The sequence below is a fragment of the Bos indicus genome, chromosome 1 (genome assembly GCF_029378745.1).
Source record: "Bos indicus isolate NIAB-ARS_2022 breed Sahiwal x Tharparkar chromosome 1, NIAB-ARS_B.indTharparkar_mat_pri_1.0, whole genome shotgun sequence".
NCBI lineage: Eukaryota > Metazoa > Chordata > Mammalia > Artiodactyla > Bovidae > Bos > Bos indicus.
This window is the reverse complement of record NC_091760.1, coordinates 97,978,075-98,002,890: the sequence shown is the minus strand read 5'-3', so window position 1 is coordinate 98,002,890 and position 24,816 is coordinate 97,978,075. Positions and strand designations below refer to the sequence as shown.

At 38.7% G+C, this 24,816-nt stretch overlaps 2 protein-coding genes and 1 non-coding gene across 9 annotated transcripts; 2 read left to right on the top strand and 1 right to left on the bottom strand.

The window, feature by feature from the left end:
- Nucleotides 1-285: 285 nt before the first annotated feature.
- ACTRT3 (actin related protein T3) lies at nt 286-5,917 on the bottom strand. 4 transcript variants are annotated; one of them, XM_019959820.2, is made up of 5 exons: nt 5,794-5,917; nt 5,226-5,381; nt 2,798-2,941; nt 1,991-2,231; nt 286-1,414 (listed from the first exon to the last, which is right to left on the bottom strand). In XM_019959820.2, exons 2-5 carry the CDS (start codon nt 5,239-5,241, stop codon nt 496-498), a joined length of 1,320 nt encoding a protein of 439 aa, XP_019815379.1. In that variant the 5' UTR covers nt 5,242-5,381; nt 5,794-5,917; the 3' UTR covers nt 286-495. The 4 variants fall into 4 exon arrangements, with proteins under 4 accessions (XP_019815379.1, XP_019815373.1, XP_019815387.1 ...); XM_019959814.2 differs by lacking the exon at nt 5,794-5,917 and adding an exon at nt 5,635-5,783; XM_019959828.2 differs by lacking the exon at nt 5,794-5,917 and having other exon boundaries at nt 4,727-5,783.
- On the top strand, nt 3,858-3,930 carry TRNAV-AAC (transfer RNA valine (anticodon AAC)). The gene has a single exon. It is a non-coding gene; the product is annotated as a tRNA-Val (tRNA).
- MYNN (myoneurin) lies at nt 5,842-23,794 on the top strand. Of its 4 annotated transcripts, none has more exons than XR_011567400.1 (9): nt 5,842-5,934; nt 6,893-7,189; nt 10,832-11,622; nt 12,597-12,756; nt 16,557-16,735; nt 17,596-17,679; nt 18,556-18,642; nt 20,290-20,610; nt 22,397-23,794. XR_011567400.1 is itself a non-coding variant. In XM_070792091.1 (9 exons), exons 3-9 carry the CDS (start codon nt 6,924-6,926, stop codon nt 20,550-20,552), a joined length of 1,830 nt encoding a protein of 609 aa, XP_070648192.1. In that variant the 5' UTR covers nt 5,848-5,934; nt 6,532-6,751; nt 6,893-6,923; the 3' UTR covers nt 20,553-22,669. The 4 variants fall into 4 exon arrangements, 3 of the variants coding, with proteins under 3 accessions (XP_019815350.1, XP_019815358.1, XP_070648192.1); XM_070792091.1 differs by adding an exon at nt 6,532-6,751 and having other exon boundaries at nt 5,848-5,934; nt 20,290-22,669; XM_019959791.2 differs by having other exon boundaries at nt 20,290-22,669.
- Nucleotides 23,795-24,816: the final 1,022 nt, after the last annotated feature.

Below are 24,816 nucleotides of genomic sequence, written 5' to 3'. Positions count from 1 at the left end.
TTGTACCACAAATTGCTCTCTCCCTCTAAAGGAAATGTGAGATCTCCAAGGCCAAGAATAATGTCTCCTCTAGCATTTAACTTGCTTCCCAGGTAGCACTAGTGATAAAGAACTGGCCTGCCAATGCAAGCGATATGAGACATGGGTTCAATCCCTGGGCCAGGAAGATACCCTGGAGTGGGGCATGACAACCCCCTCCAGTATTCTGGCCTGGAGAATTCCATGGACAGAGGTGCCTGGTGAGCTGCAATCTATGGGGTCATGAAGAGTGAAGACACAACTGAAGCAACTTAGCATGAGCATTTAATTTGGTTCAACTCAGTAAGCATCTGTTATTTGACTGCTTCTCCATTATTTCCCCCCATTACAGAAATGCAGGAGAGACATGGACATTCAAGTAACTGAAATAATTTCTGTTTTCCCAGAAACATATAATATCCAAAGTTTTCTATCACATATGCTCAAAACATTTTCTCCTAACCATGTTATCTGTAGTCAGAAGCATCTCTGGTGTACTATATTGGATCCAACTTCTTTATATTCTGCAGCAGTGATCCACATGTCCTGGAAGGCAGACAGGGATGCAAGAATAGAACCTCCCATCCACACTGATATTTTCCTTTCTGGGGGAGCAATAACTTGCACAGGGGTGTTGGCAGGCACCATCTTTGCTATATCCTTAACTAGACGTTTCTCTAAACCAGGGAAAGAGGTTGATCCCCCAGCAAGGATAATATTGGAGAAAAAAGCATTCCTCAGATCTGCATCACATTTCATTATGCTGCTGAAGCACATCTTATCAATGCCAGGGGTCTCAAGGTGCATAAGACTTGGAGAGAAGAGGGCCTCTGGACAATAAAAGAGCTGGTTATGGAGCTTGAACCTCTTCCCGTCAGGTAGTTGGTAAATCTTCTCTATACAGTCAGCTTTCTTGGCCTTTTCTTCTTCAAAGTTCATTGCCACATAGCAATAGGTTTCCTTAATGTCCGTGATGATCTTTCTTTCTGAAGTACGAAGCAGCATGATGCCATTCTCCTTCAGCAGCATCATGAGGTAGTTGGTGAGGTCAAGACCTGCCAGATCTAGCTGCTGGACACCATGAGGCAGACAGTAACCCTCAAAGATGGGTACACACTGGGTAACCCCAGCACCTGAATTGAGCACAAAGCCAGTTGTGAAGCCAGCAGCAAAGAGAGCTAGCACCCCCTGGACGGACATAAAGAAGGCAGGAACCTCCAGATATTCAAAAAACACCTCAGTGACCCGTTGCCGATTGGCCAGTGGGTTCAGTGCTGACTCTGTAATCAAAACTGGGCCATCACAGGGCTTTAGCCTGAGGTTGTCGTCATAGATATGCTTCCACATGATCTCCATGTCCCCCCATGAAGTAATGAGACCACGTTCCACTGGGTAGCTGTAAGAAGAGCAATAATATAAATGGAAGCTTTAAATGTTACCAATTTTTACTCTCTTCAAACCTGGGTTAATCCTCATATTTATTAACAGTATCCCTTTATGGGCGGTGACTGCCAGCGCCTCTAGAGATGGTAACTGCCAGCAAAAATAGCCTAACTACCTTCCTCTGAAATTTTTTTGTTGATTTCCATCTTCCCTGCCCCTTTGGAATACCCTTTTTAATTAAAAAGAAAATAGGGAAATCTTCACATAATAGTAGTTTTCATATCAGTTAGCTGAAAACAAATAGCCCAAATGACAAAGGTACCAGGAATTAACATTTCTAAATGAACTTCTATTTTATGAACGATAATGTTTATACATTTGAATATATTCGAATAGATACAAAGAGCAAATAATGTTCACTCTTTAGGTATGTGGTACCCTCAGAGATTTGTGCTCAAGCGTTTGCAATAACGCTGCCTGGCAGAGACTCTCGTTACTCGCTTCTTATCCTTTCTCTAGCCTCGGTCTCTCCTCTGCGTTCTCCTGCCTTCCCCTCCATCTGGTCCTGCCCGCCGGGAGAAGGCGGTACCTGATGGAAAGCGAGCTTCTCCGCTGCTCCGCTTGGTCTCCCACGCACACTTCGACGCCGCACGTCAGGCCTTTGGTGCGGCCCACAATGTTCGAGTAGACAAACTGAGGCTCCCGGGACCCGGCCAGGCCCGCCTTGATCACTCCTGAGCCGTTGTCGATCACCACTGGTAGCTGGTAGTAGCTCATGCCGCCGCCGCCGCCTCCTGTCTCCCGGCTGCTCGGACTGCCCTGGCTGCGGGCTGCGCGGAGAGCGCGGAAAGTGATGTGCGGGGTCTCAGCTCCTGGAACCCCGCGTCATAGAGGCCCTGGCACCGCCCCACCGGGACTGAGCCGGGCAGAATAAGGAAGGGGTAGAGGGGACCGGGGGAGGGGTTGGGGGCTAGAGAGTCCCAGGCAGAGGACTCAATGGATGCAAAGTGCGCTCTAAAGTGCCACCTACAATTGCGTCTCACTCGGCCTGGACCACTCCTCACCCCCTTGGAATCCAGGAATACCAATATCAGGAAAACCTGACTTTCTTGCCCAAAAGCTTAATTAAAAAAGGCTTCACAAAAGGCTATCTCTAATACCTCCATGAGCTGTAAAACCTTTTATTTCTGAACGTCATTAAAATGAAGTCATTCAGTCGTGTCCGACTCTTTGCGACCCCATGGACTATACCGGCGCCTTCATGGAATTTTCCAGGCAAGAATACTGAAATGGGTTGCTATTTCCTTCTCCAGGGAATCTTCCCGACCCAGGGATCGAACCCGGGTCTCCTGCACTGTAGGCAGACTCTACCATCTACATTCTGGTTAATACATACACGCCTGTCCAGGCTCCTGCGGGAAGTTATCAGATGCGCCCTTGAAATCGACAAAAGGTGCAGAGATTTGAACCAGGAAAGTGTCGTATAAGGCGGGGCAAGGTTCATGCTTTTCAAATTCTTGAAAGAGAACTTTGTCAATTTCTAAAAGGAAAAAGGGGGAAAGTGCCAGGATTTAAAGTGGGTTTAACATAAATTACATCTATACATAATCGGCAATACTTTGTTTCTTTCCCCGTGGTTTCTAAACAAAGTGTACTCAAAACCGAAATAGTGCCATCTCACTTTTAAATTTTTTTTAGTAATCCCATCAGATTACTCCTCCAGTCCCCACCCCCGGTGTAATATGGAAGCTCACTCTCATTCCCTAAAAAATTACTGATTTTTAAGGTATCAGGGTGTATCTGCTTCTTTTCAGGGTAAACGATATTACTTAGGTCATAAGAAGTTCAGGCTTAGAAAATGCACGCTGTGCGGCAAAAAGTGCATCTTGATGTCTGATTTAAAAAAAAAAAACAAAAACCTGAATTTTGCACACCCTATAGAAGATTTTAAAACTAAGTACTCTCTAAAACTAGTACAGAAGCAAGGAAGGAAATTCAAAACCAAACCAGAGGCTGAAAGCGTCGCTTTCTCTCTAGAAGCTAAGTTCAGGGCTGGGGAGTTTGGTAACCCACCCCCACCCCACCCCACCCCACACCGCCCCTGCGTGAGCGAGGACTCCAGGACCCAAGCGCAGTAGCCTCTTCCTAGCCAGCCAAAGCCCCAGAACACACCCGAGACACTCAGCAACAAACAAGCTAATACACTTCTTTTCCATAGAAGAAAGTAAACCTCAAAGAAGGGCCAACTAACGGGTGCCCAGTTTCTAACTAGGGGCTTTGAACACAATGTACGTAAATTCCAGAAATGGTAGCACTGTTTAACTGGATATATGGGTATTTCCCGTTTGGGTTTCTTTGTTCTTTTGTTAAAAGTTACGGCTAGCTCTGTGGACCGCATGGTAAAACAGAGCTATGGAGAACTATGAGGGAGTTTCTCAACCACCCTTCGCAGATAGGTTTCCGTAGTGTAGTGGTTATCACGTTCGCCTAACACGCGAAAGGTCCCCGGTTCGAAACCGGGCGGAAACAATGTTTGTATATTTTCTCTTTTAACAGGAGCCTGTGATCCTCCTTTTCTTACCCTTTTAAAAAGCAAAATTCTGATAATTTGCAGTACCTTGGGAATTTGAACTTTCAACGTGGATGTTATTTGTTTAACAAATATTCTTATTAATGGCTTGCACGTGGAAGAAGGGTTCCAGACTTTAAACAATTGTTTTTAAATTCAACTCACAACCTGATACTGAAAAAATAATGTACAGCCTAGTAAGAGTAATTAAACGCCGGGTAAAAACTGGTAAACCCTGTCATCTCACCACTCTGTATTACAAGTCATTCGGTTTTCCATTAGTTTTCCCATTGAGATTGTTGATTTTTCTAAACGCCAGAGATCATGTTTTGCGCACTTTCATATACTTCGTATCTGTTTGAAACCTAGTAGAGACTCACAGCTATGCCTAAATTAATAAATTACCGAAAAGGGTTCCGACAAAAATAATCAGAAAATTATACTCAGAGACAAGACGAAATCAAGAAAGAATTAGCCTCATTTTTTTCCCTTATAAACCTAACGGTTGTGGGGCTCCCCCCCCCCCCCCCATAAACATGGTTCTTACCGAGAAAAAAGAATTTACAAGGAGAGCAAACAAAATCTGGTTGTAAAAAAAAAATCTCGAGGAAAAAAAAACAAGTTTACAATGTTCTTTAAAATAAAGTCGTGAGTAAATTTCTCATGGTCCTGACACAACTTTTAACAAGAAAAAAAATTGTTAAGTTTTGGTTTTCTTAGATTTTTGATGTCCGCGAGTAGCACGAAAGAACTCACCCTAACTTATCAGCAGGTACCGTTTGTACGTCTTTTTAAATCACGGAGATAACTAGCACACCTTTCCCTCACTGTGGTTGACTGCGTGCTCAGTCCTGTCTGACTCTTTCCGACCCCGTGGACTGTATGTAGCCTGCCAAGGTTCCCTCACTGTACAAAATCTGAATAGAACGCAAATAATTGCATTAAATATTTTCTAGTCCACAGGCCGACTCCAGTACTCTTGCCTGGAAAATCCCATGGGCGGAGGAGCCTAGTAGGCTGCAGTCCATGGGGTCGCGAAGAGTCGGACACCACTGAGCGACTTCACTTTCACTTTCATGCATTGGAGAAGGAAATGGCAATCCACTCCAGTGTTCTTGCCTGGAGAATTCCAGGGACGCGGGAGCCTGGTGGGCTGCTGTCTATGGGGTCGCACAGAGTCGGATACGACTGAAGCAACTTAGCAGCAACAGCAGCGGCAGTCCACAAGCAGAACCTTTTCCGGAATAAAGCCCACCTTTCCCCAAGCGCATGCCCAGTGTGCCCTACTACTTGGCGCCGCTTTCTTGCATCTCAGACTTCCATATCACCAGGTAAGGGTATCCTGGATACTGGGCTCCAGTTGGCTGATGCAAACAAGACTCATAGTTTCCTAAGAGCTTTCGGGTAGTACCTAAAATAAAAAAGGATGATCAGTCTCAGCTCCAAAATTCCCGTGGCCGAGAGCCCGAGTACACAAAGTAGCTGTTCCCACTCTTGGGGCCTCAAGGAAGTGGAGGATAATGGGAGAAGACGAGCAACTAACTACAAGCCCCAGCATACAATGCACAATTTGGCTCCTGGAAAGAGGCCCGCAGGGCAGCGCCGCTCAGCCTCCGCGCAAAACGCAGGCCGAGCGCGAGATGCTGACTATCTAGAATGCTCACGGTGAGGACGACAGGCGTTGCTCCGTAAGCGAGCCCTTAGTCTCCTAGCCAAGACTCTCCCTGTTTTCGGGTGTTCCCGGCATGCTAAGTAGCGGGGTCTCTAGGCACCAGCCTGCTACCCTCAGGCTGCTGTTGGACCTCCAGGGTCCTAGAGCCTACCGCGTAGCCGCGAAACGCCCGGAACCGGATGTGACGTCATCGTGGAGGAAGCAGGGAAAGGCGGAGCGTGGCGTGGTGACGTCCTTCCAAGATGGCGGAGAGAGAGTGAAGAAACTGTTTTCCCCCTCGGGTTTCTATAAGGTGAGTTCTGTCTTTGCCCCCAGGCCTCTGTTCCCGCTCTCTCCAGACCTTGGGGCATTGTAGGGCAGGCTCCGTGGAGTTCGCATTCAGGCCGGAGTGAAGGTGTTAGGGTGGAAAGCTAGGGCGAGGCAGCCCCGATGTTGGCCTTGGCCACAGCCTCTGCCGTGGGAATTGGGGGAGTGGGAGCTGGGCGCAGGGCAGGAAGGCGAAAGTCGGGAGAGACCGGCTTTTACTGTCACTCCCTTGCGGCCTCGAATAGATTGGGGTGGTGGTAGGGAGGAGCGTGGCCTCCTCGGGGCGGGTGACCAGATCTTTGACAACACTTGGCCCAGGTGCTAGTTCTCCGCCCCCTTCGCCACCCGCCTTGCTTTTAAGCCACTGTATGCTCTGCGGAAGGTAACGGGTTTCGGCGATTTGAGAGCAGTTTTACACTTAATCTTGATCGAAAGGCAGAGAAGCATTTGAGAAAATTTTAAAGAACTCGTACCATGTCCTTTGATCCTTTGTCCCAAGGAATCATTTCTTAGTGGTTTATTAATTTTGTTTTTGTTTTTTTTCCGTAATTTACACGTGCCTACTGAACTTGAAACTGTGAAGGTTCAACTGATCTTCAGTTCAGTTCAGTCGCTCATTCGTGTCCGACTCTTTGCGATGGAGAAGTGTGAAATTTTGCGGTGCTTTATTTTTTCACTTTGTGGAAATGTTTTCACACATCGTCATTTGTTGACGTGTCCAAAGGATTGTGTTAGTTGACCAAGATGAAATAAAAACTAGGAACGATTTTTATCCCTTCGGCATTTTTATCCGTACTTGCTTGGTAAGAATTTTCTGGGGGCGTAAAATGAGAACAGACTTTGTTCTTGTTTGGATTCTATGTCTCTTTATTCACCAGTGGCTTGGGAGAAAAGTTTGATGAGAACTTAGTGGTACTGATTTACTGTCTCTCTCGTTTTTTTAGAACAAGGATAGAATTCGATTCCGATATCAAAATGCAGTATTCGCACCACTGTGAGCACCTTTTAGAGAGACTGAACAAACAACGGGAAGCAGGTTTTCTTTGTGACTGCACCATAGTGATTGGGGAATTCCAGTTTAAAGCTCACAGGAATGTGCTTGCCTCGTTTAGTGAATATTTTGGTGCAATCTACAGGAGCACTTCTGAGAACAATGTCTTTCTTGATCAGAGTCAGGTGAAGGCTGATGGATTTCAGAAACTGTTGGAGTTTATATACACAGGAACTTTAAATCTTGACAGGTAAGGTACCTATGTTATTTCCACTTACAAAAGCTGGTCAGTAGTCTTGAGCTAAAGCAGATTAGTATTTTTTCCATTCAATCCCGGAACTCTCAGTCTTCAAACACTGGTGTGCCCAGTGTTGTTTTTAATAAAGAGATCAATATCACTGGTTTGCAGTAAACAGACTACATTTCATAAGCACAAAAAGTACAGATGTTCATAGGATTACAGCATGGTTTTTGACATATTTGACTTATCTACTGAAACAAAGTGTGTATTTTGAGGAATGGAAACTTAAAGATCCTTGAATTCCAATTTGCCCTTGCTTTTTGGTCTTAGGTTCCCTCTGGTCTTCTCTCTCACTCTTCATCCCCTACCTTATAAGATGTTTGGGTGGGAGGTATAGGTGGAGAAAGAAGAAAGAATCTGTTCTTTATTAGTGCCCTCTTTTCAGGACCTCTTCCTGATCTTGATTCAGAAAAATGCAATGCTTAAGTCGGCTAGAATGCTTCTCTGAGATGTTGAATGCTGTCACTGCACTGACAAGAAGTAGGTTCTGAAGAACCTGATAACTCAGGCATTTTGTCTTTCATTTTCGATGAACTATGTAGTTAGATTAATACTAATATGTTTACTGGTTGTTGTAGAGAAAGGCGATGGGGATAAAAGGAAAGAGAAACCCATAAAATTACTCCTGCCTTCTTTTCTCCAGCTTTTTTGAAAGTGTAAACATGAATAGGTCACCATCTGACATAGCACAGTTATGAACTTTAGATCTTGCCTGTCAGTCACTGTGTCTCTTGGATCAATATACATTTTCTCTAGGCCTCAGTTTCTCCATCTGAAAAAACGAGATGATAATAACTACATGGGTTGTTACTGTGAAAATTTAGGATTTATTATCTCCCAGTGAACATTAGTTTCCTTCCTTTATTTCTTCTTTTCTATCCCACTCTCCAAATCCTTTGAATCTACATTTATTGGGGAAAATTTAAGGAAAAAAACAAAAAAGGAAACATCTGAAATTCTGCCATACACAGGTAATCACTCTTAACACTTTGATAAATATTCTTTAATGATCTCTATAGATACATACATGTACACATTAAACAAAATCCTTCCCTCTTTTTACATTGCAGCTTATCATGAAAATATATTTCTCTGAAAAGCTGGAATCAGGATTTTCCTTAATCCTATTAAAAAGGAAGCATTCATGCTGTTTGGGATTACTTTTAAATTTTGATGTAATGACATTTTTGTGTCAGTTCTGTATAAGTTGCTTAAAGGAACATCAGTGTCACAGATAAATGTCACACGATATTATTTAAGTTTACTGAATATTTGGCTATACAAGTGCCTTTGATCTAAAAATTTAGAATGCGTAATATAAAGTAAACAATCACAAAACCAGTGAATTTTGGTTGATCTTTAATTTAGTGATTTCCCTTTCTCAATTAACTTTGCCAGAAAAATGTTGAATTGATTTGAACACACTGAAGGGCACCTTACTTTGAGCCTTCATGCAGAGGACCAGTGTGAAGAGCCAGATGTTTGATTCAATCTTTTTTGCTATACATCTTTCCTGAAGAGCTGGGGAGTTAATTGTTTGAGCCCAGCCACAAATGTAAGAGAAGATATAGACCAAAAATAGAAAGTCTGTACAACTTATTAAGAAAACAGAATAATAAAGAATTAAGTGGACTCAGGAGCTAGTTTCCTTGCTCAAATCTTAGTTCTAATGCTCTGTGATCTTGGACAAGTTACTTCTTTGAAACCTCTAATCCTTTGTATGTAAAATGGTGATTACAATTACTCATATAAAGCAGTTAGCCATAAATCTGGCATAGGTAATTAAATGATTTTTAGTGACTGTTCAAAAAGTGAAAGCAAGTTTGCAGACACTCTTAACTTCATGCTTATAAACAAAAGCAAATCAGTTATTGACATAAATGCTGACTGACTTTCTTAACTGTAACTGAGCTTATAGGCTGTCAGTGAAATAGGTAAATAATTTGTATGAATTACTGTTTCAGTTCTGAACAGTTCGTGTGTGATTCAGTACTAGTTTGTAGTGGTCTGAAAGGTTATCTCATCTAGTTTGTGGTTCATTTACTAAGAACAATTGTAATTTGAGACCGTGGTATAATAAGTGATAGAATAAATTTGGGTTTCATTCTAATACTGTCTCTCACTTTTTATAACTTAATAATAAACTGTGTAACAAAAATCAATTAAAATGCTTAAAAAACAGTGTTTTTACAGACTAAGTGGTATGTACATGCACAGAAATTCATATGCAAGACTAATAAGATTTTACTTATTTTGGGGGCATTCATATTGTACTTTTGCAAACAGAGAGTTAACTTGATTGCAAGGATCATTCCTTATTTGTTCCCCAAATTATAGCCAAAGGCCATAATAATAGAGTAAGTAATGTATTCTTAGCTAAGGAAGTCAGTTTGCAAACAGATGATTGTCCAAAAGTTTGTAGTATAGTTAGGAATTTGGGATGGATTTTCCCAGAATAAAATGTTCACTAAAACTGGTGATTAGGTTTCCAGACTAGTCTATAAATCTACTTAATGTTTTCTGAAAAAAATTTCTTTCTGGGGAAAAATGACAAATAGGAAGGTTACTTGAGGGTATATATATATGTGTGTGTGTAAGTATATATTCATTCTCAAATAATTAAAAGGGTGTGTTTTTGGTATTAATACCAACTCAGCTCTCTAACTTTACAACTAAGAAAATTGAAGCCCCCAAAGATGCTGACTTAACCCTAGTTAAGTCACCTAGTAGTCCAGAGCCGTTGCTAACGTAAGTAAACAACCAGCCTTCCCCTGCATTGTAAACTTCTGGAGGGCAGAGACTATTTGATATGTCTTAATATCCCTCTGAGTACTACACATGGTAGATGCTCAATAAATATTGATTTGAATGTTGAACATTCAAATTGAACGTTAAATTTTTCTACATAACTCTAATATGACAAATTCTCCAGCTAATTTGTGTTGAATATCAGACACGAAAAAGGTGGGAAGGTTTCTAGAGAGAGCTTAGTGCATTCTAAAACCTTGTTCCTTCAGCTGTGATCCATGGACCAGCAGCATTGGCATCACCAGCGAGTGTGTTAGAAATGCAGATGCTTGGGCCCCAAAACAGACCTACTGAATCTGAATCTACATTTAACAAATTCCTGGGTAATTCAAGTGCACAGGAAGTTTCAAGAAATACTGTTCAGGTTCCTCATAGAGGAGCAGAGGAAGATAATAGTTTTTTAAGACTCTTCTAATTACAAATAAAGAAAAGTTGGTTGCTATCTGAAGAGGCCTCAGGATAAATGGGAGGAGGCAGTAGGCTGCCAACAACTCTTTTTGTGTGTCAGGTATTTTTTTAACAAGTAGAGATATTAACATTTTTGTTTTTCCATGGTTGTACATATGAATGATCCATTACTTTTTTATCTTTTCAACTTCTGTAAAACTGAAGATTTTTTCCTAAACATTCTGAGTGAATAAATTTTAAAAATTTGTTCTGTTAATCATTTTTCATCATTCTACTTCATTAGGTCTTTAAAAGACAGAAATATCTGCGTAGTTGTGTTTCAGAAACGTTTTTTCTTTGATCAGAATATTGTCATTTAGCCTTGTTTCCTTACAGTTGGAATGTTAAAGAAATCCATCAGGCTGCTGACTATCTCAAAGTGGAAGAGGTGGTCACTAAATGTAAAATAAAGATGGAAGATTTTGCTTTTATTGCTAATCCCTCTTCTACAGAGATATCTAGTATTACTGGAAACATTGAATTGAATCAACAGACTTGTCTCCTGACTCTGCGAGATTATAACAGTCGGGAGAAATCAGAAGTGTCTACAGATTTAGTTCAGGCAAATCCTAAACAAGGAGCTTTAGCAAAGAAGTCATCTCAAACTAAAAAGAAGAAGAAGGCCTTCAATTCCCAGAAAACAGGGCAGAATAAAACAGTGCAATATCCCAGTGACATTTTAGAGAATGCATCTGTTGAATTATTTCTCGATGCAAATAAGTTGTCCACACCTATAATAGAACAAGTTGCACAAAGAAGTAATTCAGAACTTGAGTTGACATCAGTTGTGGAAAATACTTTCCCAGCACAAGATATTGTGCAGACTGTTACGGTGAAACGGAAACGTGGAAAATCACAGCCAAACTGTGCTCTGAAAGAACACTCCATGTCTAATATAGCCAGTGTCAAGAACTCTTATGAACTGGAAAGCTCTGGGGAAGAGCTGGATCAGAGGTATTCTAAGGCCAAACCAATGTGTAACACATGTGGGAAAGTGTTTTCGGAAGCCAGCAGCTTGAGAAGACACATGAGAATACATAAAGGAGTCAAACCTTATGTCTGCCACTTATGTGGAAAGGCATTTACCCAGTGTAACCAGCTGAAAACTCATGTAAGGACTCATACAGGTAAGACTGTTTGTGGGAAGTATAGTTTTTATATTGTGACTGAAATGTTTTTATAGACATTAATACATAGTGTTGACTATTTATGTCCAAAATTTAGTATACACTTATATTCATAAAAATATTGAGCATGTTAGACTTGAAAATACCTTGTAATTGTGACCAAATATTTAATGGCTCTTTGTTCTGTTGTAATTGGTACTCTGAAGTCCCAGTGCGTGACTCTAAATCATTTTTCCTCACAGTTAAAATAAGCATAAACTTAGTTCTAGCTTGCTAACTGTTTAACAGACAATATATTAAAACTGATAAAGAGAAAAAGTAATTACAGCTCAGGCTGATTATCAGATTTTGCCAACATATCTCACCACCTGCTTCCTTAGACTTTTTCAACTTCTGAACGTAAATTATATGTACAGTCCTTCCTCAACCTTTATTGGTATGCTAGATTTGTACTTTTTAGAAGCATTATATATTTCTCTCATCACCTTTCACTGTTATGAAATAAGAAACACTAATTTCTTTTAACTCTATTGGTGTTTTCAATAATCAGTCTGGAAAAAGATCCTATATGCTTTTTTACTTCTGCTGCTGCTAAGTTGCGTCAGTCGTGTCTGACTCTGTGCAACCCCATAGATGGAAGCCCACCAGGCTTCTCTGTCCCTGCGATTCTCCAGGCAAGAACACTGGAGTGGGTTGCCATTTCCTTCTCCAATGCATGAAAGTGAAAAGTGAAAGTGAAGTCGCTCAGTCGCGTCCGACTCTTAGCGGCCCCATGGACTGTAGCCTAGCAGGCTCCTCCATGGGATTTTCCAGGCAAGAGTACTGGAGTGGGGTGCCATCGCCTTCTCCTAGCAGTTAGTATTTTCTGAATACTGAAACTACTAATACTGTTCAAGTCTTTTGAAAGTTTGTATGAATTAAGCAACTAAAACAATATTTCCTTCTAAATAAAATTTTATTTACTTTTCTTTTAGGTGAGAAGCCATACAAATGTGAATTGTGTGATAAAGGATTTGCTCAGAAATGCCAGCTAGTCTTCCATAGTCGCATGCATCATGGTGAGGAAAAACCCTATAAATGTGATGTATGCAATTTACAATTTGCAACTTCTAGCAATCTCAAGATTCATGCAAGGTAAAAATAAAAGCAAAAAAGGATATTTGATCTTTAAGTCTGTCATTCAAAGTAGCCTTAAATAGACTATTACATGAGAATTCAGGACAGTCGAGTTCTAATTGTGGTACCGTCATACAATATTATTAGCACAGTGAAAGAACCAGAAGGAAGCCATAATGCCTGGAGGGGGATAAGTAAGGGAGGGAAGTAAGGTCTGAATGGTGTTACGGTGTTCAGAAGGTGAAGGTTTTGTAGGCCATTATGATGCTTTTAAGTTTGAGAAAGAAATAAGTGATGTGAACTTACTTGCATTATAAGATCACTCTGGATGCTTTGTTAGCAAAAGATTGTAAGATTGCAAGAGTGGAAGCAAAGTTACCAGTTAGGAAGCTATAGATAAAACCCGAGTGAGAGGGATGATGGTTCAGGTCAGAAAGGTAACAGTGGGTCACCTGGAGGCAGTCGGCAACTAGTTCTCCCGGAAGTGACCTCACCGCCTCCTGGCGCGGCGCCGATCCTACCGGAAGTGGTGGACTACCGGAAGTGGTGGACGGAAGCCGGTAAAAAAAAAAAAAAGTAATAGTGGGAGAGATAAGTGGTAGTCAGATTCTGCATGTACTTTAAAGGTATAGCAAACAGAATTCTCAGCACATTTGGATGTGAGGTATAAAAAAGAGTAGAATTAAAAACAATACACAGGTTTTGAGCTTGATCATATGAAAAGATGGAATTACCATTAACTGAAATGGGAATTTGTGGATAGAGCAGTTTAAGTAGGAGTGTGGGAGTTTAGGAGTAGAGTTCTGATCGTGTTAAATTTGAGATGACTATTAGATACCTGAATAGAAATGTGTAAGAGATGGTTCAGTCTGGAAGTCAGGGGACTGGTTTGAGCTGAAGACATAAATTCAGTGGAGAAGGAAATGGCAACCCATTCCAGTATTCTTGCCTAGAGAATCCCAGGGACGGGGGAGCCTGGTGGGCTGCCGTCTATGGGGTCCCAGAGTCAGACACGACTGAAGCGACTTAGCAGCATAAATTCGGAGTCATTGGCATGTAGGTAGTATTTAAAGGCATAATGTTAGAGATGAGGTCACCAGGAGAATGAAGATGGACAGAAAAGACATCAAAGGATGGAGTCATGAGGCACACTAACTTTGAGTTCTGAGAGATAGGCAAGAACCAGCTGAAGTGACTAGGAAGAAACAGCAAAAATAGGGGCAAACCAGAATGTTGGGCAGTCTTGGATTCCAGGTGGAGGAAATGATTTCAGAAGAGAGCTGTCATTGTGTCAAATTCTGATGATAGGGAGATTAGGACCGAGAATTGACTGTTGGATTTGGCAAAGTAAAAGGTTCGCAGTGGTTTTGACGAAAGCAGTGTTAGCAGAGACTGCTACTGCTGCTAAGTCACTTCAGTCGTGTCTGACTCTGTGTGACCCCATAGATGGCAGCCCACCAGGCTCCCCCGTCCCTGGGATTCTCCAGGCAAGAACACTGGAGTGGGTTGCCATTTCCTTCTCCAATGCATGAAAGTGAAAAGTGAAAGTGAAGTCGCTCAGTCGTGTCCAACTCTTCACAACCCCATGGATTGCAGCCTACCAGGCTCCTCCATCCCTGGGATTTTCCAGGCAAGAGTACTGGAGTGGGGTGCCATTGCCTTCTCCGGTTAGCAGAGACTAGTGGGGAAGAAGTGAAGTAGAACTGTTGGAGACTCAGGATCTTACTAAAAGGAGAGCAGAAAAATAGAGGAACAAGTAGGGTCGGGGTCTTTTTTTTTTTTTAAGATGGGAGATGTATCAGTATATTTGTATGCTATAATCCAAAGGAGGGGAGGAAATTGATGATACAGGATGGAAGAAATTTCAGGAGTGAACCTGGAGTAGGCAAGGGGGATAGTGTCCTAAGTATACAAATAGGAAGAACTACCGTTCTTGTATTAAAGAAAAGCAAACTCTGTAGATACAGATGCCTATAGGTGGAGGTTTGTGATGTAGAAATTTTTTTCTGATTGCTAAAATTTTTCTTAGCAAAACAGGAAGCAAGGACATCAGCTGAGAGTGAGGATGGGTGCTGAAGGTTTAAGGATAGTGAATGGACAAGCAAAAATCATTGCCTGTAGTATTGTGGGCATACTTGACTACCACATATACCTAATGGGAAAACTTTGAACTAATCTCAGAACTAATGTTTTCATAACAACTGAAACATTTATTCTTGACATTATACATTGAAACTGTTGATTTTATTAAAAAAATTTTTTTAACTTTTTATTTTGTATTGGAATATAGCCAATAAACAATGTTGTGATAGTTTGAGGTGAACAGGGAAGGGACCCAGCCATACATATACATAGATCTATTCTCCCCTAAACTCCCCTCCCATCCAGGCTACCACAAAACATTGAGCAGAGTTCCATGCTGTCTACAGTAGGTCCTTTTTGTTTATCCATTTTCAGTACAGCAGTGTGTATAGCAGTGTGTACGTGCCCATCTCAAACTCCTTAACTGTTTCTTCCCATCCTTCCCCCCCACCCCCCTCCCGCATGACCATAAGTTCTTTCTCTGAGTGTGTTGATCCTCTTTCTGTTTTGTATGTAAATTCGTATGTATCATTTCTTTTTAGATCCCACATATAAGGGATTTCATATATTTCTCCTTCTCTGTCTGACTGACTTGAGTCTGTGTGACAGTCTCTAGGTCCAATCTTGTTGCTGCAAAAGGCATTTCATTCTGTTTGATGGCTGAGTAATATTCTGTTGTATAAAAGTATCACATCTATCCATTTTCCTGTAGATGGACATTTAGGTTGCTTTCATGTCTTGGCTATTGTAAACAGTGCTGCAGTGAACATTGGGGTGCATGTATCCTTTTGGATCTTGTTTTTCTCTAGATGTATGGCTTGCAGGGTTATGGTGGCTCTGTTTTTAGTTTTTTAAGGAACCTCCGTACTGTTCTTCATAATGGCTGTACAAATTTACATTGCCACCAACAGTGCAGGAGGGTTCCCTTCTCTCCACACACCCTCTTCAGCATTTGTTCATGGATTTTTTGATAATAAGACATTCTGGCTGGTGTGATGTGATATGTTGTAGTTCTTTTCTTTTTATGTCGTAGTCTTGAATTCCATTTCTCTAAGTGATATTGAACATCTTTTCATGTACTTCTTGGCCATCTGTATGTCTTCTTTGGAGAAATGTCTATTTAGGTTTTCTGCCCATTTGTTGATTGGGTTGTTTTGATGCTGTTAAGCATCATATGAGCTGTTGGTAAATTTTGGAGACTAATCCCTTGTTGGTCACATCATTTGCAAACATTTTCTCCTAATCTGTGGGTTGTCTTTTTTGTTCCATTTATTGTTTCCTTTGCTATGCCAAAGGTTTTACATTTAAGTAGGTCCCATTTGTTTATTTTTGTACTTATTTCCATTATTCTGGGATGCAGATCAAAAAAGATATTGCTGAGATTTATGTCAGAGTGTTCTGCCTGTGTTTTCCTCTAGGAATTTTATAGTGTCTGGTCTCACATTTAGGTCTTTAATCCATTTCATTTTTTTAATGTAGCTGTTCAGTTTTCCAGCACCATTTGTTGAAGAGACTGTTTTTCCAATATTGTGTAGTCTTGCCTCCTTTGTCACAGATTAATTGATCATAGATGCATGGCTTTATTTCTGGGGAAAACGGTTGATTTAAAATACATATTCTGGATCTGTTCAGATGAAATGAAAATGCTGCATGAAAAATTGTACAGAAAAGTTTGCTATATGATCCTCAGATTGTTTTACTTGCCATCATATATCTCTATAATTATTTACTAATAGGAAGCATAGTGGAGAGAAGCCATACGTCTGTGATAGGTGTGGACAGCGATTTGCCCAAGCCAGCACATTGACCTACCATGTTCGAAGGCATACAGGAGAAAAGCCTTATGTGTGTGATACCTGTGGGAAGGCATTTGCTGTCTCTAGTTCTCTTATCACTCATTCTCGGAAACATACAGGTAAGAATGTGACACAGGGATTGCCTAAAATAAGGACAGTTGTAAATAAAAGAAAAAGGGAAATTGAGCCTTTGAAATTGTGCTTCTTGAAGCTTTTTATGTTTCTGATTTTCACATAAATATTAGATGTAAAAACAGACTTATTTTCTAGAATAATACACAGTGGGTGAAATTTTTTTTTCCATGTAACTTACGTACATGAAAATCAGGTAATTTTGACAGTATGTAAGTTTGAGTTAAGACATTTTTTATGGCAGTAGAAAAACTCCTTAGCCTCTTGAAGCTTCATTTCCCTGGAATAAAGCTGTAAAGTTAAGGGGTTGGGATGAGTTTGGATAGAACATCAATTTAGTAGTTACTAAATTGTTCTTAGGACTTTTTCTACAAAACATTCTAAGATTTGTAAATTGAATAGATACTTAAAACCCAAAGTATCAATTTTGAAGCAAAATCTGTTGTTCAAAGATTTTCTTTTTTTTGTAGGGTAATTTTTAATAGATCTTCCTAAGTGATTTTAATTCCCCTTTAATAATCTTATAGATAACAAGAATTGAAATATGGATTGATGAATTCTCATGTTTTTAATTTTATAAAAATCAGACTTCTTGCCCATTTTTAGTCTACTGGAAGGATATTTGGAGAAAGTTTTATTATATGAAAAAGTATCAGGTTATATGAACAGTGTAAAATAATTACTAATATTCATTTAAGTTGGATCACACTAAAAATACCTCTAAAATACAATATAAAGAGGTCTTAATTTAAATAATACTTTAGAACAGCTTACTATAGATTATTGTAACTGATAAATATTATATTGGTATAGTACACCACTTCGCTATCTTTTATTTTCCATCTAGGTGAAAAACCATACATATGTGGTATTTGTGGGAAAAGTTTTATTTCCTCAGGAGAGCTCAACAAACACTTTCGATCCCATACAGGTCTGTGTTTAGGGAGAACGTATTATTTTTTGTTCTCTCTAATTTCTTTTTATGTAAACATTGACTTTAAACCATTATGGACTATATGGTATCTAGTCATACTCTAGCTATAGCTATATTTTAATGTATGAGTATCAGTTTTTATTTGTTTTTTTGTTGTTGTTTGGAGTATGGATTAAATTGGGTCAAGAATTATGTAGATTTTCTAAGATGTGTTCCAGGTAATCAGTAGTTTTTAAATGATTTGGGTAAAATTGCACAGATATGCCAAAAAATGAAAAGGGATACGTAATACTAAGATAATATCAGATTTTCTTATGAAACAATATTCAGTATGCAAATTTTAGGGATATATTCTAACAATGACATGGTTATTCTAAAAGGCAGTATATAGATAGTATAAGAACATATTAAATGTTCAAGGTTTTTTAAAACGAAAAGACCACTTTGAAAATGTACTGTTCTTTATCTTTCTAAAAGTTATTCCTCATAATAGAAAGGATTTTCTAATTTATAAGCTACCTGAGAGTAGAAACCATAATTATGCATTTTTCCCCCTCAGCTACATCTCTTAGCCAGAGTCTGGCATATGATTGGCATTCACTAAATGTCTGATAGAGTTAATTTTTTAGTTTGAGGTTTCTGTTAGTGAAAATGCTTCATTTTTCCTTGAAATAGGGAAGCTTTGCATAAAGGAAAGGAGTGCCTATGTGTGGAAGTTTTTATTTTGCTATGTTAGAGCCAAGAGATTAAAATGGTAATTTGAAAGAAATTACAGTAATGTAATAATGTTAGCACTGTATTCATGAACGTTGATATTTTTGCCTTCTCAGTTTCTGAAATACTGAGGCTTTGATTTTTTAACTTATTTTTCAGGAGAAAGACCATTTATCTGCGAATTATGTGGAAATTCTTACACAGATATTAAAAATTTAAAGAAGCACAAAACAAAAGTACATTCTGGTAAATGCTTGTGTTTTTTAAAAATTTGGAGCTCTCATATTTGTGCTATTCCTAAAAATGTTGAGATACACATTGTAACAGTTTAAATTAGATACATATTTTTTAAAACAAGGTGTACCCATATGAGGAAGGTAGCTTTGTAATGTGCAGGTGAGTTCAACTTTCCATATTGACCTTGTAATAAACATTGCTTTAAAATATTTTCTCCTTTAAAAACCTGATGTATGAACAATTTCAAGAATGAAAGAATACATAAACAACTGTATATCACTCTTTCACATACTAGAGTCTGGGTTACCTGGGGTTTATTGTAGTTATGCAGAGAAAGGAGCATCATGAACACTAGTCCAAAAATTGTATGAGAGGAAATAGGGAAACAGATATCCCCAAATTGTCATAATATGTGGAGTGGAAAACCATACTACAGAATTTTTAGTCTGTTGCTTAGAAATGAATCCTTGAAAAAGTTTCACCGTGCTTACAATTCTTTTATGCCTAGAAACACCATTAATCTTCCTCACTGTGTAGAGATGATAGTAAGTTTTTGGTAGTAAACATAAACATCATAAAGATTAAGATAGTAACATCTGAAAACTTCAGTGAGTCATAAATTCGACGAGCATTTATTAAGTACCTCTAAAGTACACATAACCATGCAGGTACTAGGAAAGTGTAGTCCTAGTCCTCAAAGAGCTTACAGTCTAGTGTGGGAATCCAGAAATCTAAATAAATAACTATGATTACAAGACAAAATGTAGGATATGATAAAGACACAAGAGTACTGAAGAAGAGATTAAGTCCTGACATGAGTATTGGGAAAGCTTAATTCTAGAGAATCTGAAACATGGAGGATGGAAATGGGAAAGGAAATGTTCATCCAGGCAGAGAGAACATTGTGAAGAGAGTCACTGCAACAAGAGACTGCAGGTTGTATTCTTAACTGGTTGAACCGAAGAATAGTTTGGCAAAAATAGGAGTTATAACTTTACAAAAGTATGCAAGTTTGTCTAATGAGGGTAGTGAGATTGAAATCATGTTAATACTTTTGGAGTGACAACATGGGAAAGCTAGTGGAAAATTTGAAGAGAAAAGTGTGTCTTTAGTCAGCTGGATAATTAATCCCTTGAGTAATGCAGAATTTCTTCTGAAAATAAATGAAAGTGCCATACTTCTGAACTTGAACTCACAGAATGATATGAATTATTCACTAATACATTCAGTGAATTAAAAAGAGTACTTATCTATGTAGCACCGTGAGGTACTTGGAAGTAGTGAAGTGTAATTAGACATTTGCTCTAAGGAATATATAGTCTGTTGAGCATTCAAGGCATACCTAAGTAGGATGTTACATAGCAGTAAGATAGATAGCTAGGTGTCCCGAGATGGTATATGAAGTATTGACAAATGAGTGATTAAGAAACAGCTTACCCTGGTCTAGAGCAATTAAGTCCATTTTTGTAATGGAGTTGATGCGTGAGCCTAGTCTTGAGGTCCAGAATGGGTTTGTGCAGGTAATGAGAAGGGCAGATCAGCAAAAGAGAAATGGTGTGACTAAAGGTGGGGTTAGAATGGGAATGGTAAGTAGATGAGTCTTCCTTGGGGTTTTTGTTTTGTTTTTAAAGATAATGAGTTTTTTCCCTTCTTCAGGTGCAGATAAAATTCTAGATTCCAGTATAGAGGATCATCCCTTGAATGAACAAGACTCCATACAAAAAAGTCCTCTGTCAGAAACTCTGGACGTGAAACCTTCTGATGTGACTTTGCCACTGACTCTCCCACTGGGGGCTGAGGACCACCACCTGCTGCTGCCTGTCGCAGACAGCCAGCCTCCTGCTCCAGACGCGTTGCTGAGGCCAGCCGCAAATGGGTATTCAGAGCCACAGTTGATTTTTTTACAACAGCTATATTGACTTTGTGAGGAATATGGAATTGCTAAGACGTCTCTGGTAGTAAACATAAACATTGCTGGTAAGGTGCATATATTCATATTAAATTGACCATTCATTTGAGTTGTGACCATTATTTTCATTCACCAAAGTAAAAGCACCTGATGCTGCATCATAGCTGCAATGCTTGTTTTGATGTTTGGCTTTTATGTCTAGGTTATACACACAACTTTTAAAGGAATGAATTATACTGCAGTAGCACTATTTGGGGTGAATAAGTATAACTTTGTTTTAGAGCTGCCTTAATTCCATTTCTGTTTTTCATTTCAGATTGCCTTTCATTTACTGAAGTGAAATCTATCAGTTTATGATTGAGTTTTGACCTGTAAAATATATTTATTTTCTTCTCAAAATTTAAACAAAATCCATAATAGTATCAGCCCATGACAGTGCTATTAGCAAGCTCCATAGACCAGTATATAAACTATGAAAGTTGCTCAGTCGTGTCTGACTCGGGCGAATTCTCCAGGCCAGAACTGGGATGGGTAGCCTTTCCCTTCTCCAGGGGATTTTCCCAACCCAGGGATTGAACCCAGGTCTCCCACATTGCAGGCGGATTCTTTACCAGCTGAGCCACAAGGGAAGACTTTCACATTCAAACTGTGAGGGGGGAAATTCATATTTCTACTATAAAAATTGAGGTACTGAATAAGAATTGTGCTATTTCTCTATTAATATAGTGCACTGAAGGTAACTTTTCTAATGAAACAAAAAGTGCTTCTCTTAAAAACTAGAAAACTAGATATAAATTTTGTTGTGTAGAACTCAGAATTCTGGAGAAAATCAGTGGTCAATACTTTTTTGATTTAAGTTGTCTGAGACTACATTTTCAAAATGAATTTTAGATAGATATTTGGTGTTTTTATCTTATTAAAAGCAGTTTCAAATTTGATGCAGACTGTTTTAATAAGTTTCTAGATTATTGGAGATGAGGGAAATATACTGAGTTGTGAAAATTTTTGATAAGCTTCTCTTATACCTCTTATGCACTTTTTAAAAAATAAAACCCTAAAGAATTTTCTAAATAGAAACTTAGTGCATAGTATAAAACACTTGACTTCTGAATTTGGTACATTATATTCATAAATTGTTAAAAAATTAACTTCAATTATAAGTAGACATTTGAGTTATCAGAAAGCCAGTTTATTAAACATTTTATATTTGAGTTTTTTTATAAGTTTCAAGTTTAAAATTTTTATAGATTAAACCATAACAGTTGGTGGTGGCTGTAGTTTCACATTAGTCCTTTCCCTTCTTAATGAACTTAGAAAATTCAAATTTATTCTGATACTACCACTTGCCCCTTCCATTTTCCCCACGTATTGATTTAGTCTCACTGCCTAGTCTTTGGACATTAAATTTTTAGTTCCACAAAGTCTGTTCCTATACTACTGATTAAACACCATGGTGACATTATTTCCTATTTCTGCCATGCATTAGTTATGGCTCATTTGTTTTCTGCTTTTAAACTACACCTGTAATAAAATTAATATATTTTCTATTGGTATTGATTTCTTTAATTGTGTTTTCTCTGGGGTCCTAGTCATAGGAACCAACTAGAAACTAAACTCTTGTAAACTGTACAGATCATCACCATTTCACAGCACACTCAGCATTTTCACAATAAACTGCCACCAGTGGGGTTGACTTAGAGTTTGAAATACTGCCTTTGTACAATGTGCATCAAACTTAGTATTTAATTTATCTAAGAAATCTAATCATTCATATGTATTAATATACAGGATTTAAATACAATTTATAAAGTTATAAAAATGTTCAACTAATCTATTCTGGCTTAAATTCAATAGGAATTTATTGGAATGTGAAGAAATTAAAGAAAATTAAGACAGCCTTTTTAAGAACTCTGCTGAAATGGAGAGGCTATATTTAATTCACATCTTCATTAATCCAAGCATCTAATGAACAAAATTTCTTTTTAAAAACTGCTACAGTGATGTCATAATTGTGTAAGGGTAGTAGTTACCAGATTTCCTCTAACATGATGGTAATTAGTATTTTGTCTTTACATAAATTAGCCTTTACATTTATTATTTGTCACATTAAAGGATTGAAGTGGCTAAGGTTGATTTATTGTGTTTTTCTTCATCACATTATCTGCTTCTTAGCTAAAATAATTTTATTTTAAATTGCCATGGCATGACACTCTTCCAGAATGACTTGTAAAGAAAGTTTGAAGACTGAGTTTTTCTCCCGTCATCTTCTAATGCTGTATTACTATCATATGCGTGTATTTTAGTTGTATCTGCTATCATTGTAACACTCAAAATTATCAGTTAAGTTCATCTTTAAATATATTTGTTACAGTGCAGTGTTTTGGGAAAGGTCTATTCTAAATTATGTAAGTATTACTACATTTTTTGAAAGTCTTTTTAGAATGCTGAAGATCTTACTAAGAAATTATTTTCTAAATTAATTTTGTTTTGTATTTGTATTAGATAATTCCTTCTGTATTGTTAGATTTTAGGCTTTTAAAAAAGAAACCATAGATTATATATAAAGGATTTTTTGCTGGTATGTTTTATGTTTCGTTTCATAGACTGATTTTGATAGACAGATTTTAGAAAAGTGTTTTATTTTTTTCCAAAAGAAAAGGTCCTGTCCTGTTGCAACGGTAGTTTGTCACTTTTCTGTATGTTTCATGTCTACAGAAATTATACAAATGATAGTTGAAATATGCTTATATAAAGACAGTTAATCTACGTGTACTCATTTAAATATCCTAGTACGATGGCTCTAACATTTGATACACATCAAAAACGTTTTTAAAATAGTTGTGTCCAAGCCCCACCACACCTGGGGCCCTCTGCATCAGTCTCCAGAACATGCTAGAAAAGCTCCATAGGTGGTCTTAATGCATACCAAACATAGACAACGATTATCCTAAACACTTCCTGGTGTTCTTCCTTTCGGCTCTTAATATGTGGTTATGTGGGCACTATGTTTTTTTTTTTTGGCTGCACCCTGCAACCTGTGGGATCTTAGTTCTGTGACTAAGGATTGAACCTGGGCCTTCGGCAGTGCAAGTGTGAAGTCCTAACTACTGGACTGCTAGGGAAGTTCCTATATTGTCTCTTGATAAATGAAGCTCTTAATATGACTTTCCACTTTTTACTCAGATTTTGAGTCTTTGGAATTTGGCTAGAAATACCACCAAATAAATTGTATTTTAATGCCATTTCTGTAAATTCTATGTTTTTACTCATTATTTATGAACATTATTGATAGTTATCAGAGCATTTCTTGAGACAGTGACATGATTTACTTACCTGTCCTCTGCAGCCCCCACCCCACTTCATTCAGCAGAGATGTGATGTATTTGCTTAAGGGATTTGGATAATTATCATGTAAACATAGTGGTCATTCAGAAATAGGGTATTTATTTTCAAGAAGTATATACTGAAATAAACACCATGGATATGAATCAAGTATTTGAATTAAAATATCTGGCTATTACTTGAAATGCTAGAAAATTATTGAAATCAGAATACATAAAGTGAACAAGATGATTTCCTCTTTTAAGTTTACAGTCAAATGGGAAAGACAGGCCTGAATGCCAAGTGTTATAACAGAGGAAGGCAGGAAAGGAAATGTCAAGCAGTCAGTAGAAATTGAACGGACAGAGAAAGAGCTGTTGCTCTCCTGGATAGGCAGGCAAGAGGAGATAGCTATTGGGAGGGATTTGTTCACAGCTGACTGAGGTAGGGGAATGGAGAGAAAATCTCAAAGGTGTTGGCAGAGATCGGAATCATCAAAGACAAATCTAGGACTATACCCCTACCATCTTGAAAGAGTCCTCTGCCTTTCACTTGTGCTGGAAGAATGGGATTAGATCGCCAGGTTTACACTCCAGGATCTCACACCCTGAACTACAGTTGAATGCTAAAGGGCCACGTTTTAACATGCTTGTGATTCCATGCTTGTGATCACAGCTTACAGAACACCTTACCAGGAAGAAAACAGTTCTTAGCCCAAACAAGCTACTTCAGACACTTGGTTTATGTGTACATAAAAAAGATCATTTAGATCTGGTCCATAGTTAGTGAAGCAAGCCAAAAATCTAAAGGAAATAGTGAAGAAGCAGAGAAAGCTGATCTAGAGAACAAAGCAAGGGGATGAAGTAGGTTTGTAGAACCAAGTGACCACGACCCTGTGACAAACCAAAGTGGCCTGAGGCTTTGCAGTCCCCAGTCCTACTTGAGGTGGTATA